The sequence below is a fragment of the Urocitellus parryii genome, chromosome 9 (assembly GCF_045843805.1).
Source record: "Urocitellus parryii isolate mUroPar1 chromosome 9, mUroPar1.hap1, whole genome shotgun sequence".
NCBI classification, from domain to species: Eukaryota; Metazoa; Chordata; class Mammalia; order Rodentia; family Sciuridae; genus Urocitellus; species Urocitellus parryii.
The window spans coordinates 24,503,194-24,524,117 of NC_135539.1; the positions used below are offsets into that span (position 1 = coordinate 24,503,194).

At 36.2% G+C, this 20,924-nt stretch overlaps 1 protein-coding gene across 2 annotated transcripts in view; it reads right to left on the minus strand.

Moving 5' to 3' along the window:
* The window catches only part of Auts2 (activator of transcription and developmental regulator AUTS2), a 1,053,970-nt gene that overhangs the window by 551,812 nt on the left and 481,234 nt on the right, over positions 1-20,924 (minus strand). For both annotated transcript variants that reach the window (XM_077802807.1, XM_077802806.1), the window contains exon 3: positions 405-506. In XM_077802807.1, coding sequence (XP_077658933.1) covers positions 405-506 — 102 coding nt within the window. The remainder of the gene's footprint in view (positions 1-404; positions 507-20,924) is intronic.

Below are 20,924 nucleotides of genomic sequence, written 5' to 3' on the forward strand. Positions count from 1 at the left end.
AATGACAATAAGGGATTGTTACTGATTTCCTAGGAGAAGAAATGACAAAAGGCCAATAGCTAAATGATGTCATCTCCTAGTTATGATACTGCCTTGACCGTTTCATTTGTTAGTAATAAAGTTATTATTTATGAATAATAAAATTGTTACCACTTCTCTTTGTAATCTGTTGTTTCTAAGGTACTAAATATTCCCACCTACTTTAAATTTGTTAAAACACATTTTAGATCAAACTACATTGTAAAATAACATCTACGAGGTTTAAAAAGGTACATACCAAGAAAGTGTGGGCTGCAAAAACTTGGACACACAGCCTGATCTACAGAGGAGGGGTGGTTACTAAGTGAGGCTGGAAGCCAGACTGCACGCTGTTGTGGTTTTATTCGTTTTTTTATTCAACTTACATCACTGAGCCTTTCCCGGGAGCTGCTCCGGTGGAAGCCCTTGGATTCTCCACTGGCACTCTCACTGTCACTGTCCCTGCAGCTGTTCTGCCCTGGCTTGAGCTAAAGGAAAAAGAAAAGAGTGAAAAGGAAAAAGTCAGTGGTATCCTCACATGAATATTTCTTAGCCCCTGATCTTCAAGCCCTGTCAAGACGGAACAATTTAAGGTGTTGATCATAACATTCTCTTCAGTTTCTGAACACTGCACAGCAAGATACCATGGGAAGCAGGGCAGCAGAAAGTAGGACAGGCAGAAAAAAATTCCCATGAAATGGCACTATAGCGAAGGAAAGAACAAGCCTTGAACAAACATCCCAAAGGCCTAACCTGGGCCATGAATTGGGAAGTAGCCTCTCAGAAATTTTTCTTCTATTTCAATGTGGTTCTCCTTTCAATAATAAAAAGACCAAAACATGGAAGAAACGAAAGCTAGATTACAGCAACTACGATTTCCCACTTTATTACCTCTGTTTTCTCCCAAAGAAACAATAAAACAGGACAACAAACAAGGATTCTCTTGCTAGGTAAAATGATGTGAGGCTGTGAGGCTGCCCTGCAAGCACTGAGAAGACATTGCTGACATTGTTTGAAACACACGCTGGAGGTCTTTTGCAGGGTTACTTAAAAGTACCAATTAATGCCTACAACTTCAGTAGTGAAATCAGTATTCATTCAACAAATACACACTCAGTGCCACCATGGGGCTGGGACCAAGTGCTGTGGATACAGTGCTAGACAAAATAAGAAAAAGAGAAAAGAGAAATTTCTGACCTTATGAAGTAAACTTCATATTCATATTCTAGAACTTTCCACACATTAGCCAGCTCTTGACTTTTACTACCAGGCTCTGATTTTCCTTTAAAAAGGAATGAACACAGAGAATTGAAAATCACTGGCCCATCTAAGTCCATAAGTCACACATACATGGAACAATGGTCTATGATGCCATCACCAACCACACGGTTCAGGGACGCATAAATTTACTAGATACAGCCCTTTACCATGTCTGCATTCTAGCAAGACGAAGATAAATGTAAATACACAATGAAATAGTTACTAAATGCAAATCAAAAAAGTAGCTGGTGACAAAAGAGAAGTGGATATTTTTTGGAAACCCTAGATTTTAAAGAAGGATTTGGGCTCATTTGGGTGACAGGAAAGGGAAAGACAACTTTTTGGTGGTACAAAAGCAAAAGAAGCATCAAGAAGGAAAGGGTCAGGAGTCTCATCTGAAAAGAGGTACCCTTTAGGAGAAAACAGGAAGAAACAGGGTGCATGGATGAGAACATAGACAGTCTCCAAATACAAGCTCAGTTTTTCTAGATATAATGGAAATTTAAACAGCAAAACAGTCAACAGGTAGCAAACGTTTGCCTACAGGTTTCCAAGTAGCTCTGGAGCCAAGTGTGAAAATGGAACCAAGATGAATGGAGAATGAGTCTGAACTAACAATGTTGTACCTTTAACAAGCCTCTTCTCATATAATGCTCAAACCCCTTATGGTGGCACTATCCACAGAGAGCTTCCCCACATTCCACAATATAGCATTATTTTTTTCACTTTCAACCAACCTCTCTATAAATTCATTTTATTACTTTCTTCAAAAATCTCTTCTTCCAGGAAGTCTTCTATAATGGAGCACATAAAGCCATCTGATTTTACTTTCTTTTCCCCTGAGCCCTAACATGCTTAATTTTCTTCCAAGCTAATGTTAAACTTTCTAATTCTAAGTTAATTTAAGTGCAAGACATATGAGCCTTTTCTTATTACTATGGGATTAAAGGACAGGTATTGTCTTTTCAAATTTTCACCTTTATAAAACATATAATATAGAGAGTACTTTTCTAAAATGAACATCACCTTCACTCCATCTGAAATTCCATGTCCCTTCTGTCCCGTGCTTTTCCATATCAGGCCACTTCTGTCTGGAATGTTCACCCATATCCACTCTATGCTTCTGTGATCAAGTTGTTTTTAAAATTTCAGATCTTCTCTATTATGATCTTTGAAGAGCTCTTTCTATATTCATTTTAAAAAATATAACTTCAACGTTCAGTTACCACATCATCCTTCAATAAATGCCTCTGATAATTATAATATACTTTCAAATCCCCAAAACCTCACTGATATAATAATAATAATTACACTGATAAGAAACTCTGTATGTGGTGTGAGATCCCCTAATTCATAAGTAATACCAAGAGCTCTTGTTTTACAGTGAGTGTTAAATATTGTGGATAGAACTATCTGCAGTGTATGGATGAAGAAGCAGAGAGCATGTGCTGTGCTCAAAAGTAGGCAAAATCTAGAGCTAAATTAACCCAATGTTTCTACTACCTACTGTTCTAATTTTCATTGTACTTACTTATGGATTTATTTAATCTTTCTTCCCCACAGTACTAAGGTTTGAATACAGGGTATAGCACATGACACACAAGTGCTACTCCCTTAGAAGTCAATTCCCTTAGAAGTATCTTACCTATGAGCTGTATCCCCAGTTCTCTTTTAAATTGTTTTGAGAAGAGAGCTCACTAAATTGCCTAGACAGGCCTCAAACTTGCAAACTTCCTGCCTCACTCTCCTGAGCAGTTTGTTAGGCGATGTTCATAAAACTTAGCCACCCAACTTAAGATTCTCGAGAAATATACATCCAACTAGGAATTAAAGATATAAGGGCATCCAGGCTTTTCCTAATATGCAACTGGCTTACCAATGCCTGGACTTGGGGCCTTTCCATGCCTCTTCAAGAAAACAAAATGTTGATCTTAATAAGATTGATCTTAATAAGACTTCAGTGGCCCTGATGTAAGGAATCTGACTAAATGCTTATCTAGGTTACCGGAAACAAGAAAGACTTGAGAAAGTAGCTTGCTAGCATTCTCAGTGCCCTGCGAGCAAAGGCATAGAAGTCAATTCCCTTAAAAGGGTCTTATATAAAATCCACCAATGCTACACTTTTCTCCTCCAAAGCCAGGCTCAAGTTTAAAGGAAATTTAGGATTTTAAGCTGTCAGACAGCTCAATATTTCAAAGTCATGGACTGACTATAGTAAGTACTAAAGCTAAACCATAAGATTTCAGGCAAGACATGTTCATTCCTAATCCCATGAATATATTTTAAAACTGGCATTTTTAGCCACATTCAGTGGATTATTTGGAGTAGCACAACTAACTCAGAAGTTGTCATCATTTACCTGAAATTCCCAGGTATAACTGGCATCGCAGAGACATTGCAAAGGCCAGTGCTGGCTTAAACACTTAAAGACCTTAGGAAAATTCATCTGTCTGCAATGATTTGTCCAAGCATCTCTGGCGGCACTTGCTATCACTGATGTAACTGATTTCTTACTACCAGCTCTTAGATACCTCGGGCCTTTATTATAACCAATTCTCTGATTTGAAAATTTTTACCCCACCTGAATACTACATAGTTCAAGTACCAGAATTAGATCAAAATATCTACAACAAAAGGTAGACAGGCTAGTATCTGGCATAAGTGACAGAAATATTATCAATTAGAAACTTCTTTATAAAACTATAAGTAGTCAGTTGTTTTTTATTAGATTTCATTGTCAACAGTAGTTTTATAATAATGCTGAATATAATGCACAAACAGTTCCCATTATAGTGCTAATGGTATTAATGGCTAAGTAGGAAAATAACAATCCATTGTTTTATCACTCCAAGTAAACATCACCTTGGACTGTGTAAGAGTGAAGCAATTCTGTGTACATCTATAAGAAAATGGGAGTCATTCTTTTTCAGCACAGGTATAAAAAATTCAAAAAAGGTGCTAGATTTGCCCAGAAGGTGTCAATGATCCATTAAAAAAAATTTACAGAAGGACAAATTATGTGGAAGTGATATCTATGCCCAGAAATTATAAGTTCTGCAGTGAAATACAAAGAAGTGTCCAAAATTAATCTCTTTCCACACTTCCAGTTCCTTAGAGCAGTACACATCCTACTTTGAACTATTGAGTTTCCCTGTATAAATCTAAATGAACTCATTTTATAATATTTTAAAATGCATTAATACGCTCAAAACTTTTCTTATTCTCAATGAAAAAACTTAATTCACTCAGACTTAACTCTCACCAAATCAGCATGTATTTAATCTAAAAAATAGAATTTAAAAATTAGATATTTTTCTTTGTCAAAATAAAATTGTCTCCAAATGGGAACAGTTACATGGATTGGGTTATATTTGAACTCTTTTATTCCTGAAGCTTTAAAGGGTATTTTAGATAAAAGATCCATGAACCAAACTGAAGTACTTAGTAGAAAATCTGATTTATCAAAATTAAGCTAACACAATAACTACTATAAAAATTATAAGGTTCAATAAAAATATTTTTTTCAAGAAATTAAAAGTAGCCAGGCATGAAGGCATGACTGTAATTCCAGAAAGTAGCAAGGTTGAGGTAGGAGGATGTTAAGTTCGAGGCCAGCCTGGAAACTTAGAGAAAGCCTGTCTCAAAATAAAAATTAAAAAGGGTTAGGGGTATACAGTTCAGGGGTAGAGTGCCCTAGGTTAAACCCCAGTAAACACACACACACACACACACACACACACACACACACACACAAAGTTAAAACTATATTGTACTTTTTAATGCACAACAGTTCTGTATAAAAGCTAAAATATTATAGACATTAGACAGAGCCAAGAACTGTGCGAACTTTTCTCCACAATCTTATAATCAGAGCTTATGTTGTTTATTCAATAGTTAGAGAAAGAGTTTTAGGTATTTGATAAACTAAAAATAGCCATCAGTAAGATTTAAATATTAAAAATAACTGCCTTAGCCAGGCATGGTAGTACACACCTGTAATCCCAGCAGTTTGGGAGGCTGAGGCAGGAGGATCGCGAATTCAAAGCCAGCCTTAGCAACTTCAAGACTGCTCAGCAACTCAGTGAGACCCTGTCTCTAAATAAAATACAAAATAGGGCTAGAGATGGGGCTCACTGGTCAAGTGCCCCTGAGTTTAATCCCTGGTCCCCCACCCCACCCCATCCCATCCCCACAAGAAAAAAAAAAAAAAAAGCTACCTTAGGCTCCATCACACATGTCTCTGTAATACCAGGTACTTGGGAGCCAGAGGGAAGAGGAACACAAGTTCAACACCAGCCTGGACAATCTAATGAAATTTTGTTTCATGTCTCTAAATAAAAATTTAAAAAGCTGAGAATACAGTTCATTGGTAAGATACTTTCCCAGCATGTACAAGTCCCTAGTTTAAAGCCCAGTAATGTAAAAAAATAATAATAACAAATGATAATAATAATATTGTTTCCAAATCAGGTATAAATCAGCTCAAATAAAAGTTAATAACAAAATGGAAGGAAAATTTTCAAAATGATAAGGAAGTGAAAGACTAAATTAAGCTCCTATTAAAAAAACAAGGGCATCCCATTAGTGAAAGACAAATACACAATTATTTGTTCAATATAAAAATCTAAGAAAAGGCAATGGGAAAAGGACAAACAGTTTAAGAATAAATGGCTAGATGAAGACCTACAACAAATAAAATAATTTCAGAGACATCAGACACTTCCAAGGCTTAGGTTACAGAATTCTATATGAAAGTACATAAAAACAAACAAACAAACAAAAACAGAGGTGATGAGCTATTATGGAAGGAAGGAAACGCCACAAGAAAACCCACAGATTTGAACAATTAGTGAAACTGAATGGGTATAATAAAGTAAACATCAAAAACATATGTTAAATAACAACGGAAGTCAACAAAAAATAAGAATCAAAAGTCAGATTTCTAAACTATAGTAAACATTATTCTATTGTGATATTTTCCAAACCATGACCAAAGATTTAAAAATTTTAAAAAAGTATTCTCAAAGTCCATCCAGACCATAACCCCCACCCCCACCCCCCTCCACAAACACGGAATTCAATCATGAAATTCCAAAGGGGAATTAAGAAGAAACTTTCTCAGTTAAGGCAGCTGCAAAAACCTGATGAGACACAGTAAACTTAATCGTATGTAAAAAGTTATCTGTCTTCTAATTTTTTTTCTATAAGAATATAAGATTTCACTGATTTGCAAATAGGCACAAAGGAATTTTTGAGGTGGTGGTACTGTTTAAGAACTGAAGTATAAGATGGTGACACAACTGTATAAATTTACTAAAACTCATTAATTTCTATCCTTAAAAATAAATATATTTATGGTTTGTAACTTGTATATCAATGAAACAATTTATTAATGAAAATAAAATATTCTACTAAATCCCTTGCCCCAAGAAGAGTCAGGTCTCTGTTTTGTGTTCAATGGATTGTGTCAAACTTGCAGAAGTACCTTTCTTAAATCAACACTGCTAACTACAGAAGTAAACAGGGGACAAGTATCTTGAGGATCATTTTGCAATTCTGCCTGCCACCATGGGCTTAAAAAGACAAGAAAAGGAGAAACCACCACTAAGTCCATGTATCATATATTCACTCCAATTTAATTTAAAAAGTTTCATTAATACCAAGTCAGAGACAAGATTCTTGGATATGCTGGGACTTCAGAAAGTCATATATCTGTGTTAGTGATGTTTCCAAATAAAAATTTAAAATATTATTACAGAGATAATGATTTAAAAGTTGTACCATTAGCTTTGAAAATGAAAACTATTGGGGTTCTATTTGCCCAACACAAATATCATTCAACATTTAAAGGAGATTGGGGAAACTTAGAATAGTAAAAAAAACTAAGTTACCACAATAAGGAGAAGAAAAATAAACCAGGACCAATCTAACTACACAATCATAAATAAGAAGCACTTAAGACATCAGAAGCAATTTGACTGAATCTGATATCTTCACAATAGACACATTCAGCCCAGAAAGTATAGCCTGATAATGTTCTACCCCTCATCAAGAGAATCATGACTCTACTCTCTAGGACTTGGTCCAGTCTGCTATGATGGTATTTCTTCATAACCCTGTAATATGAAGGCAAGAGCAGAATGTGTACAGAGCAGTGCGTATCAAGGGACTTGCATTTAGTCCACCACTCAGGTACTATTCCCAGGCTGAGCAACTTTGGCCCAGGCCTGATGACATACCTGACTTTCAGTCTGGACCAGAAAGGCAGTAAGAAGTGTACAGTGGGAAAACGAATGCACAACATCGGGGTCAAAGAGAAAAGCTGAAATGAACAGAAGGTGCTTAGCATTCCTTGGGTAACTGTGGACTAAAAAGATAAATGTTTTCAAATAGGCTCAGCAATGCACATACAAGACACATATGAAATGCAAAAATAAACTGATGAACAAATATCTGACTTCTTTGGTATTTTCTAGCTTTCTGAAAATGAGATTCTGATTATTAAAAAGAAATCTGCAAACAATGTTATTTGGTTTTCAAGGATAAATATACAAAATTAACAAACTACAAAACATTTTATGTTTTTCTATAAGAAAACACTGTCCATAACTATCTTAATAACTTACACATCACTAAACTTATCAATTAAGGACTATTTCATGGAAGGCTAATATTACTTCTATAAGGACAGAACTGAATTGGTGTGGAAAGTCCTAGAATCAACTTTTTTGAAAAATGGTAGACATTTCAGAGGTTGAATGGGCCCTACAAATGAATGTTCTAGAATAATTTCAGATCCCTATGATAGACCTAATTGTGTCCACCAAAAATACCTTCAGTGAAGCCCTAATGTGACTATATTTGGAGACAGGGCCTTTAAAAAAGCAATTAAGTTAAGTGAAAAATGGAGGCTACGGGGGTAGTGCTACGGTCTGACTGTGCCCTCCCAAGTTCAAGTGCTGGAAACTCAATCACCAATGCACCAGTGAAAGGAGGAGGGGGGAGGTCACAAGAGCTCTACCCTAAAAAATGGACTAATTCATCATCTTGGAGCAAGCTGGATACTGTTGAGTGGGTGTGATATAAGTATGTCTTTTTTTTACCACTCGCCTCTGACTTGCTATTGTGGAGCGTGGTCCTCACAGATGCTGGTACTGCTCTCCTAGTCTTGCCAGCCTCCAGAACCATGAGTCACATCAATGTCTATTGATCCTTTCCTCATTGTTGCAGCAGCAAAAATGGACTCAAGACAGGTAGGCGATAAGCTATTCTGACGGGGGTGCTAATGAGAAGAGATTAAGGAACTAAGAGACACCAGCACACAGCATACAGAGAGAAGGGCCCTGGAGGGCACAGCAAAGAGACAACTGTCACAAGCCAAGCAGGGTGAGCCCAGGAGAAACAAGCAAGTGTACACCGTGATGTGATGTTGGACTTCTAGCCTCCAGAACTGTGAAAACATAAACTTCTGTTTTTTAAGCCACACACTGAGGCATTTTGTTACAGTAGTCCTAGCAAACTAATACAATCTTTTCTACAAATAGTCTACTGTTAACTTTATACCTTTACAATACAACAAAATAAAAAAGAAAATTAGCTGATCTCCATTTCATTCTCTTTACAAGAAATTCTGGAAAAAAAAACTATATTTAGTGTCACTACTCTTCTCATTTTCTGTTTAACACAATCCAAGGCAGCTTCCCCTCCATACCCTAAGAATGTTTATCAAGCTCAACAACATTCTGCGAAGAGCATGTGCAGAGCTCAGGACAAGAGGCTCAAATACTCTCTGTGTCAAATCAAGCTAATATTACATTGATTAAAATATATCTTAAGTCTCCTTTCTTGCTTGGTAAATATTCATAATGACACTGTAGGCTGGATTTTAGTTTAGAATTCTGTACCCCTGTAGGCTTCTTGATGGAATGAGCCGGCACTGACCTGCTGACCTTTACTCCCCACCTGTAGCTGTGAAGACACCTCACCCACACATATGCTGACACCCCAAGCCAACTTCCAGGCTCCATCACACACTTTATCCAAACCCTACTAGATCCACATGGTGTAGTACAGCACTCTCAAGAGGACATGCATATAGATATAGGGCCTAGAAGCCAGATTGAAGGTATTTGACTGAAAATTCTTGTCTCATCAGCATGGTGTAGAAGAGTTACAGTCAGCAGGTGCCAAGTAGGTGCCTTGGTCCTTGGACTGCCCCCATTCTGGGGAAAAAAAATGGCATAAGGAGGGCTAGAACATGGCCCAGGACAAAAGTCCCTTTTGCTTGTCTTTAAAGCGAGTACTGATCATTAATGACCTTCATAATGTTAAAGCTATGGACACTCTCAGTCCCTATCTTATTGACTTAACAGTAGCAGATGATATGATTAACCACTCGCTCACCCTTGGAGCACTGTTCTCCACTCCTGCTTATCCCTAGCCTCTTTGGCCATTCTCAGTCTTCTACTGTGTCCTCCAAATCTTTCCAGCTATTAAACTTGAAACACCCAGGGCACAGTCCTTAAACTTCGTCTTTTCCCAGAATATACTTAACCATCCCTGATGATCTCATCCAGGCACAGGATTTTACATACTATGTCCTTGCTATGCCTAACTTTTATTATCTTCAGTCCCAATCTCTTTTTAGAATTCCAGTCTTGTATATCCAGATGCACCTTCCAATTCCACTTTGATGTCACCTCAAACTTAGAAACAAAGGTAAGTTCTCAGTGCTTCCAGCTATTAATGACAACTTCACAATTCCAGTGGCTTAGGGCAAAACCTTCACCCCTTGATGGTTACCACCCTGCTCAAAGCTACCATATCTCCTTCCTAGAACATTACACCACTTTCCTGAGTGATTACCCTGCTGTGCCCTTGCCCTGTATTTCAGTGAAGGTCTCCCAGGAGGCAGAGTGTTCCTGTAAAAATAAAAAACTCATGTCCTTATTCATTTCAAAATCTTACAGGGTTTATCCACTAAGCACCCTCAGAATAAAGATGAAGGTCATAACAGAAGCCTACAAGGCATCCCCAACTCTTATCTGGCTCTTCCATTGTATTTCTCAAAGTTGTTGAGCTTGATATAAGACTGTTATTGTCACACGACAAAGATGGGGTTTGCATAAGTTCCACTACCATCATTTTCTACTCCTCTCTGCCTTGTTCATTCTATAACAATTTTACTGGCTTCCCCTCCACTATTCTTGAAGAAAGCCTGTTCCTACTTCAGGGTCTTTCCATCTGCTGTCTCCTTTGTCTGAAGGCCTGAAGCCTTTTCTTCTGTGGATCTCTACATGTGGTTTACTAGTCAGGACTTCCCTGATCACTCCATTTACCATTGTAACCCTGCTTCCACTCATACCAGTGGTTCCAGACCTAGACAGGAAGACTGCCATTCAGCGCTAGCCTCAGAAACCTAGAGAAGACCAAAGCAAGTTAGTGAGAGCCTGACTCAAAATAAAAACCAAAACAAACGAACAGGTTGGGGATATAGCTTAATGGGAAAGTGCCTCTGGTTAAATTTGCAGTAGCTCCCCCCAAAAACTTTTTCACTTAATTTACTAGTTCTTTTATCTCCTTCAAACACCTCTTATCATATGACATTTGCAACTAGATCATAAACTGCATAAGAACCAAGATTTGTATGTTTTAGTCACTATTTTAACTCCACAGCTTGAAACACTATCTAGAATTTATTCAATACCTATTTGTTTAATTAATCAATAAGCCTAATCTTTTAAGATCTGCTACATTAATATGGTTTTTAAAAATCTCTCACAGAAAGGCCCTTAAAGCAATTATGAGAGTGTGACTGGGACGTAAAAACCTGGTTTTCTGAGGCGTGTCAGTAAGAACTCAGAAACTGAATGTGCAGTGCTATGAAGAGAGGCATGTGCCCTGGTGAACTTATGGGTTTGGGGAGCACACAAAATCAGCTTTCAGACTCCTTATTCTTTCAAATGTTCGGTCACTGATTTTGTTCTCAAATGTGATCATACAAAGATATTTTAGAGAGTCAAGTACAGTAAAATAAAAGGAAAGTAAGATAAAATTATAGTTAGGTTAAGAAACCTTCATTCTGGAATTTGAGAATTTAGAAGTACTTCAGAAAAAGGTCAAAAACCACTACTAAGAGAAGCTAATAACCCTGTTAGTATTATACGTAGTTACTGATAAAACAGCCACTTTTAAGTAATTTGGATAACATGGAGTACTTAAAAATCCTATTTATTTTACCTCCTTAAAAAAAACTCCTTTTTCTTATTTTAGTAAAAATCAGAAAAAAAACTATCTTCCAACATATATTTACAATGGTGAAAAACTTTAAAAATGTATACTACCAAACACTGACTTCTTAGTATGAACAACTACAATAGTATTTATGAAAGAAACCCAGTTGGTTATATAAATCAATAGTCTCCTGGGTAAATTTTTAATGAGAAGATGATTTGCATGGAGATATAAGACTGTTATTGTCACACGACAAAGATGGGGTTTGCATGAGTTCCACTACAAGCATACTCACTCAGCAATGGGATATACTCCTAGGAATAAGACACCACCTGAAAGAACTCTATTATGAAAGGTCATTGCAGCACCATAATAGGAAGGTCCTCACATCCTACACCCTTCTGCATTGCTTAATTTATATTACCACCACCTGAACTAAAGGTTTGTAACAAACTTCACTTCCATACAGCAAGGGATTTTTACTTGGATCCAGAAAATTTAAAGAAGTATGTGCCATTATAAATCTGGACAAAATAGAGGTGGGGAATGGGAAAATCCAATTGTGAATGAGGGTCAAATGATGTAAATAAAGGAAGCTTAACTACAGAAAGAATCATAAATTTCCCAACTATCAATAATTCTTAATCTAAACACATGGCACTTCACCAAGATGCAAATATTTAAAGTTTTACAAAATATGTAAAATTTCCAACACCAGGTGTAATTCTAGCTGATTTGCATAAACTCATAAAAAAAGAAGTCCATAGTTTTTCCAAATCACACACAGGCATAAGAAGATGAATGCTGGACCATGTGGAGATGTGAACTGAAATCCCAAGCACAGGTAAAGGAGCTCTCTCTACTGCAGATCTACATGCCTGGCAATGAATGAGGAGGTGGCATTGTTCAGATGTTCATTTTGAGGGTGAAGACATAACACCCCAATGTCTGGCTATCGACAAAGGAATAAGGCTGGTAAATGCAAGGTTCCTTGGGGCTCTTGAAATGGTAACATATATGAAACGGTAACATATATTCTCAATGGATCAGGAAATATCTCACAGGCTCCATTTAAACAAAAAAGAAAGCAATTCAAATGACTGTGTATTAAAATTATGCAATCTTTATATAACATTTCTAAGCATCACAAAAAGTTAAATCATATGTAATTTACTGACTAAAAATCAAAACAGAGAAAGACAAATCTATGTCAAGTCACAAGGCAAAAACGGAAGTTAGGACCCACACCAGCCATCAACACAGACCTTGGTGATTAACAGAGGTAAAAAAAGTACATTTTATTTTTTTAATTATTATTAAATTATTTATTCTGACTTATATATTTTACGGTAGAATGCAATTCATTTCATATTACACATGTACAGCACAATTTTTAAGCCACTGGTTGTACAAAAGGTATTTTCACACCATTCATGTCTTCATATATGTATTTAGGGTAATGATGTCTAACTCATCCACCATCTTTCATAACCCCATACCCTCTCCTTTCCTCTCCATCCCCTTTGACCTATCTAAAGTTGCTCCATTTCTCCCATGCTCCTCCCACCCTACCCATCGCCATTATGAGTCAGCATCCTCATATCAAAGAAAACATTTGGGCTTTGGATTTTTGGAGTGGCTTGCTTTACTCAGCATTATATTCTCTAACTCCATCCATTTACTGGCAAATTCCATGATTTGATTCTCTTTTAATGCTGAGTAATATTCCATTGTGTACATATACCAAAGTTTCCCTATCCATTCATCTATTGAAAGGCATCTGGTTTGGTTCCAGATTTAGCTGTTGTGACTTGTGCTGCTATAAACATTTGATGTGGCTGTGTCCCTGTAGTATGATGTGCCCTGCGCCTAATAGAAGAAAAAATAGAAAAATCATGTCAGATTAGGTCCCAACTTCCTTAATAAGACTCATATAGCACAAGAATCAAAACCAAGACTCAATAAATGGGATAGAGTCAAACAGAAAAGCTGCTTCTCAGCAAAAGACTGGCAGCTATCAAGAATACAACAATAAGTGTTGGTGAGAATGTGAGGAAAAAGGCACACTCATATACTGCTGGTGGGACTGCAATGGGACAGCCAATATGGAAAGCAATATGGAGATCCCTCAGAAAACTTGGAATGGAGCCACCATTTGACCAAGCTATCCCACTCCTTGGTTTGTACCCAAAGGACTTAAAAATAGCATGCTACAAAAGTACATTTTTAGAAACAAAAACTTCAGTTCTCCTTCATTCGTCTAAAAGTCTGTCTTAATCTTGAATGTAAAATAAATAGCATGGGCAAGGGTGGGCTTGAAGTTTAAACAACTATTAACAACTGCTCTGTGACCATTCTTATCACATTACAGGAAAAAAGAGTCAACTCATCCTCCTTGAGAGAGAACACACCTAAAGTATCAGCAGCAGGAAAGAAAATAAAAGAGACAAACTTTAACTATTTGAGACACTGCTATGCCTTAATATTATTTATTTTTCGCTTTCACATTTAAAATTCCCTACACTCCAATTGATCAAAGTTTTACAGAAAGACAAGAAATACAAATTAATAACTATTTAAGCATTCTGTTTCATCATGATAACAAACAGATGGTTTTAATATTCTAGAGGCTAATTCCTGAACAATTAAAAACACAGCAAGACATTAACATCTAATGAAACATTTTAACTACCAGTATATGCATCTGCCATTAATTCCCACACAGTAAGGTCTTGGATCTCCTCAATCTGTTCTTTATTAAGGAAAGTTTTTCCACTCTGAATTTAGTGAAGTAGAGAATTAACAACTGTTTTCAATCAGCAATCAGCAGGCTATTTCACCAATGTGTACTGAAAGAATATACACTATCAGGCTTAAATTTATTCTTATGATGGCTTTAATACACACATACTTGCAGTTTAAGAACAGATCCAACTTTCTAATTATGACCCACCCACAAAAACCACGTTATCCTTGATATACAACAGGAATTCTCATTCAGCTGTTACTAAAAAAGCTGTATGCACTGAATGACTCGCTAACTTCTGACTCAGATTATCCCAGATCACCTAGACTGAAGCCCCTACCACTGTGGCAACAAGGAAAGGCGACTATCACAGAATGGCACAGACAAGCTGAGTGAATCACACCTCAGCTCCAGCAAGCTAAGACAGTGTTGTCAGTTCCCATTGGGCTACTTTCATCTCCATCATGATAAGAATGCCTTACACATTTGTCAACTATTACATGATTCATAAATAACTGCACGTGATTTACCTAATTTAATCTTCACATAAACCTTGTGAATCAGCAAAGAAATTTTTCATGTATCCTCTTCACAAAGAATCAAAATGTCAGAGATGAATGCCCCACCCACAATACCCAGGAATGCAATGGTGCACTGAGCCTAGAGCAGGGATAATCCCTGGATTAATCCTCTCTTCACTGCCCTTAAGGCAATGCCTACTATTTGCTACAGGTCACTCTAAAGCAACCTGTGAGGCAGATATAATTATTACCATTTTATGCTTAACTAAGGGTTCATGTTAATCCAGCATTAAACAAATAGTAAGAGGTACACCTAGGATTCATAGTCAGGCTTTTTTATTTCAGAATCCGCATTATTTCCAAAACATTATGTGATCCCCCTCCCCACCTACCCCTTTCCCACCCCCAATAACATATAATTCACAGGCAATGAAGACATGCTACAATCAATTGCAGTGTGCCTGTTCTTCTGGGTAGAGAACAAGTTCTAATATTTTCTAATTTAGTGACCAAATATTTATGTTAAGCAATTAGCAAATTACATATAATTATTTTGACATTCTGACATACATCTTGATTACAGTCTTATGTCTCTTGATTCTAAATGAACAATACATAATTTGATGGCATCAAATTTTAATATATTAATTGTATTAAACTAAAAATTAAATTCTATAATAATGCCTCATAATTGAAGCACTCTTTAAAACAGATTTTTTTGGGGGAGTGTGGGGAGGATCATATTAGACCCAGACAAGCAATTAAGCATAGAATTTCAGGGCTTGGGTTTTGGCTCAGTGGTAGAGCACTTGCCTAGCATGTGTGAGGCACTGGGTTTGATTCTCAGCACCACATATAAATAAATGAATAAAAAATATTTTTAAAAATAGAATTTCACTTATGTTAGCAATCTAAAGGAGAAAACATTTTAAAATAATGATGAGGTTAAAAAATCTATAATCAACTACAGGGTATTTTCATCTACAGGTGCCAATTCTTTTTTTTTTTTTTTTTTAGAGTGGAAAGTAGAGGCTTTATTAAAGGACAGCAGAAAAGACTTCTCCCGGAGGAAGAAGGGGACCCAAGAGATGGAATCCCTTTTTTTTTTTTTTTTTTGCCAATTAATTCTTATCTGGTTTATAGCTTAGCTCTGAGTATTTAGAACAAATTATCAGGAGGAAAAAAAGAGTAGAAAAGGGCATGGAGAGAAGTCCATTTGTTAAAAAATAATCAAACAAAAACTCTGCTGTATTCTATTAATATATGTAAACAAAGAAACTCAAACTATGTACCTGTAAGTGTCTGAGAGCTGGCAGACAGTGGTAAAATGAAATCATCCCAAAACATGAAACACTGTACAAAAACTATAATGGGCATCTACTTTATACTTTTGTTACAGAAAGATTATGATATCTTTAAACCAGAATGTTGAAAAAGAATAAATCCATAAAGCTGCTACAAAAATATAACAATAAATGTAGGATTTTTCTTAGTAATCAGGTTAAATATATTTTAAATAGGAACTTGTCCCAAAAATATTGAGGAAAAGTAATATAAAAATATTTGAAAAAAAAACAAAGAGTAAGAGAGATCATTGTCACAGATGACTGAAGGTGACTACAGAAAGAAAATTACCTTTGAGAGAGGACGTACTTTTAGTGGAACCATGTTTTATTCCAACCCCCCTACCCACCCCTGCAAAAAAAAAAAGATCCCTAAAGACACATTAGAAAGTCATTATGTACACATATTTTCGATCTATTTAAGAAAATGATGGGGGAGAATTTTGTACCTTTATCTTTTCTCCTTTTTTTTTTTGGCAGTTCTAATGAAAATTCATAAGCCAGATGGTATTCAATAAATGTAAAGAGCTAAAGAATTTGGTTTTATAGAAAAACATCAATTAGCATAAGAAAATTAGCAATTAAGCAATCATTATACAACATATATCAATATTACTAACGAGTGAGCATATACACTAAAATTCTAACATCGACTCTTTGAAAACCAAATGTATTTGAAGCATGGTATTTTTCTGTGAAAGGTTTACCAGTATTTCATTACAGCTGTCCTTGGGTTTCACACTACATGATCATCCTACTGTAACAATCTCCTTCCTGGATCTCCTCAGCAATTGACCTCTGGCACATGGCATTTGCTATTTCTATTCTAAAATTTTTAAATCTTTCCACTTTGTCTGTACATACAAATTAGTCTGGCCCTCTTGAACAAAAGAATGGTATATCCATTACATCTCTCTGATTCCACAATTTTGTTATCAGGACTATAGGTTAATCCAGTTAAGTTCTATCCATAAAGGATTCAAGATCAGGTCCAGAAAACACCGTAAGTACAGAGATAATTTGTGCAAAGATATATAAAACCAGTTGTTTCTGCTGATTCTCTAAATGAAGATGAGATGATCAAAATGCCAACAATAAGAAGCCTGAAGCAATATAAGGCCCATGAAGTTGAAAAAGACATATAATAGCATACAATGGTACTGTGCAGAGATGTATCTGAAATAATGAAGATAGTGACCAGAAGGAAAATTAACTACTTTAAATGGTGAAATGAGTAGACATCATTACTCTAAGTACATGTATAAGACATGAATGGTGTGAAAGTACTTTGTGTACAATCATTGTCTTGGGAAATTGTGCTCTATATGTGTAATATGAAATGAACTGCATTCTGCCATCATGTCTAACAAATTAAAATAAATTAAAAAAAATAAAGCTCAGGAAGCTCTTTGTTTGAAAGCTGATGCCTTCTGAAACCCTGGGATGTTACTTAAAATACACTTGTGCTTGCTATTTGTATTGCTCTTCCTCTAGCCACCAATTTTCTCTGATGCTTTACTAGTCAATATGCTTTTCAAAATATAATTTTTAATGGAATCCAAATCTGAGTTATGGGCATATATGTAAGTAACTGAAGAGTGAATACTGTAGAAGAACCAACACTTTTACCAACTATGCCTTTTAATCATTTCAATTCTCAAAACTAATGAACTATTTGGAAATATTGGGAGAAAAGTTTGCAGAAGCTGACTTTTCTAGAAAGGTCTTGGAATTTAAATAAACTTGTGAAATAATCATCATTTTTACTTAACATTAAATACAATCAGTAACTGAGACATATTTTTCTCACTTATAAATGCAAAATGACTTAAGTCAAAATTCTGTCAAATGTAGAAGTATACCAATTTCCAATTTCCCAGAAATCTTGATGGCATCATGATATAAAAAAAAAAAAAAAAACTGTGCACCATGAAGCACATCCAGTGGAGGCAAAGACAAGATGTTCTGAGTTACAGACTCTTAAGCTAAAAACAATGCCCACAGGCAAAGTCACCACTCAGAAACCTCTAACTCCAGTGTTACCTTTTAGAAGAAAACAGACAAGTGTAAAAGACAAAAGCTAAGGAAGATGTTTATATCCAAGGCTTTTAACCTCAGTTGACATTTCACCCAAGAGAGAGTCCCAGAAAATCTGCTTCAACCTATGAACTTTGGCTCTTCATAAAAAATATTAATTGTGCAAAAACTCAACTCAAACTGGATCAAACTGATCAGATACCAGAGATCCTGCATCTAACAGAAGAAAAAGTAGGCTCTAATCTCCATCATGTAGGATTAGGCCCCAACTTCCTTAATAAGACTCATATAGCCCAAGGATCAATAAATGGGATGGATTCAAACTAAAAAGTTTCTTCTCAGCAAAAGAAACAATCTGTGAGGTGTATAGAGAGACTACTTCTTGGGAGCAAATTTTTACACCTCACACATCAGATAGAGCACTAATCTCTAGGATATAAAGAACTCAAAAACGTAACACCAAAAAACCAAATAACCCTATCAATAAATGGGCCAAGAACCTGAATAGACACCTCTCAGAATATGATATACAATCAATCAACAAATATTTTTTTTAAATGCCAAATGTTTTCTCTGATATAAGGAGGCTAATTCATACTGGAGTAGGAAGGGGGAACAGGGGAGGAATAGACGAACTCCAGAAAGGGCAGAGGGGTAAGAGGGGAAGGGAGGGAGCAGGGGGTTAGAAATGATGGTGGAATGAGATAGACATCATTATCCAAAGTACATGTATGAAGACACAAATTGGTGTGAATATACTTTGTATATTTGTGCAGATCCATAGCACCCACTAAAATCTCACACAGAGATATGAAAAATTGTGTTCTATATGTATAATATGAATTGTAATGCATTCCGCTGTCGTGTGTAAATTAAAAAAATATTCACTGTGCAATATTTGGGGCTGAATAAACAAGGACATACCAGATACTCGCTTATCTTCTAGTTGAAGAATAGAAAGAAAGGTAAAGAGATTTTTCTATAAATGTTGATGAGGTTCTAAAAGCAGCCTAATGCCAGTCTTTATCCATGAACTAAAAGGTGAAAAGGCATCATGATAGATTAGAAGCTACAAGTACCAACAACCTTTGAAAAATATAGTTCAGAAAAATATAGTTAAAAGCCATAAAATATCGTGTACAACATCAGCAACTGGAGAATGGCAAAGGTAAAACACCATCTCGTTTCTTGGATGTTTTCTTTTTCCCTTTTGAGTGAGACAGAGTATCTAGTGAAACTCCAGGCTGTCAAACACTGGTACCCCACAGCTAGCCATGGCAACAGCTGCACGCTCTGCTGTAATAAACTGGAACAATTTAATAGCTTTTATTGTTCTGCAGTGGTGTCTGAGCATAGCCACCCTCCCCTCCTAGGACTCCAGGGCCCTGCAAGGGCAGCAATGAGAGAAGATCTCATTTACCTAAAAGCACTTATAAATTTTTAATTTGCTTTAACAAGTAAATTAACAAGTCCCTCATTCAGGCAAGTTTTATGGCTTTTTGCCACTTGGGGAAGGCCGTAAAAGTTTTATAGATAATCCAGAGCTACCGAGACTGTTCATAATAAATTGTCTGTTTCCTGTTATTTTATCAAACCACTGGGCTTCTAATGACTTAAAGTCACAGTTCCCTTATATTCAGACTTTTTATGAGGCAATATTTATAAACTCCAAAGAATACCTTAAATTATACTGGGCCCCTACTAATCGTTAGAGACTTGTTTTGTGTTTTTTTTTTTTTTTTAAATGGGAGCTTCAAAGCTCATGCTCATCTAAAAAACGTTGTAACATGTTTAGATACACCATGAAGTTCCACATATTATTTAAGATGTCCCATTTTCCAGAGTGTCCTTAGTAAACAGTTTAAGGTATCTGCAGCCAGATCTGCCCTTTACAGATTCACCAACAGTTCTGCACACTGAAGAGCGACCTGAAGATTGTTAAGTAGCCGAAGGGTAGCAGAAGCTGACCTCCAATATGTAGACCAGAGCTTAACCCTGAATCAACATTCAATTTAACCCCTAATTACCAGCAAGTCATTCAGACCAGAATAGAAAGGCCAACAAAGAAGGGCAAATCTCATTCTCATTTTCACTTATTACCAACCACCTACTATCCACAAGGAAAGGGGATGACAATGTGTATAAGATAGAGAGAAGTAAACGTTGATAAGATATACCACACTTACCAATTGTACAGATACACTCAGTGTTAGAAACAAATTATGAAGCAAGAAGGAGGAGAATGTTCTCTAATTCAATTTCAGATAAAGTAGAATAAGTCAAACTCTTAAGGGCTTTGTGATGACCTTTGTATTTTATACATATGTATATAAACACACACACACACACACACACACACACACACACACAGATCAAAAGGCATGCAGTTTTTCAACTCAGGCTAAGCAGGTAGAAGAAACTCTTAGGAAAAAGTCACTCACCACCAAGGAAAGAATGATCTATAAAAGTCCTTTAAATAGGATGCTTCAAAAGGCCAAGAGATCAAATCAATTTATACAGATACAACATGCACTGCAGGATTAACACTAAGTTCTTGATTCATAAATATTGATTCATTTTCCCCAGAAATACAATTGTGCAGATCCATAGCACCCACGAAAATCTCACACAGAGGTTCACTGTTTAATGACTATTCTTATGTGGCTTCACATTTATGATTCTTATGTTAACTATAGTACCCTATTCAATGATGTAGAAGATGAGCTTCTTGGCCAAAGTGTCAGAACCCATCAATGAGAATGCATT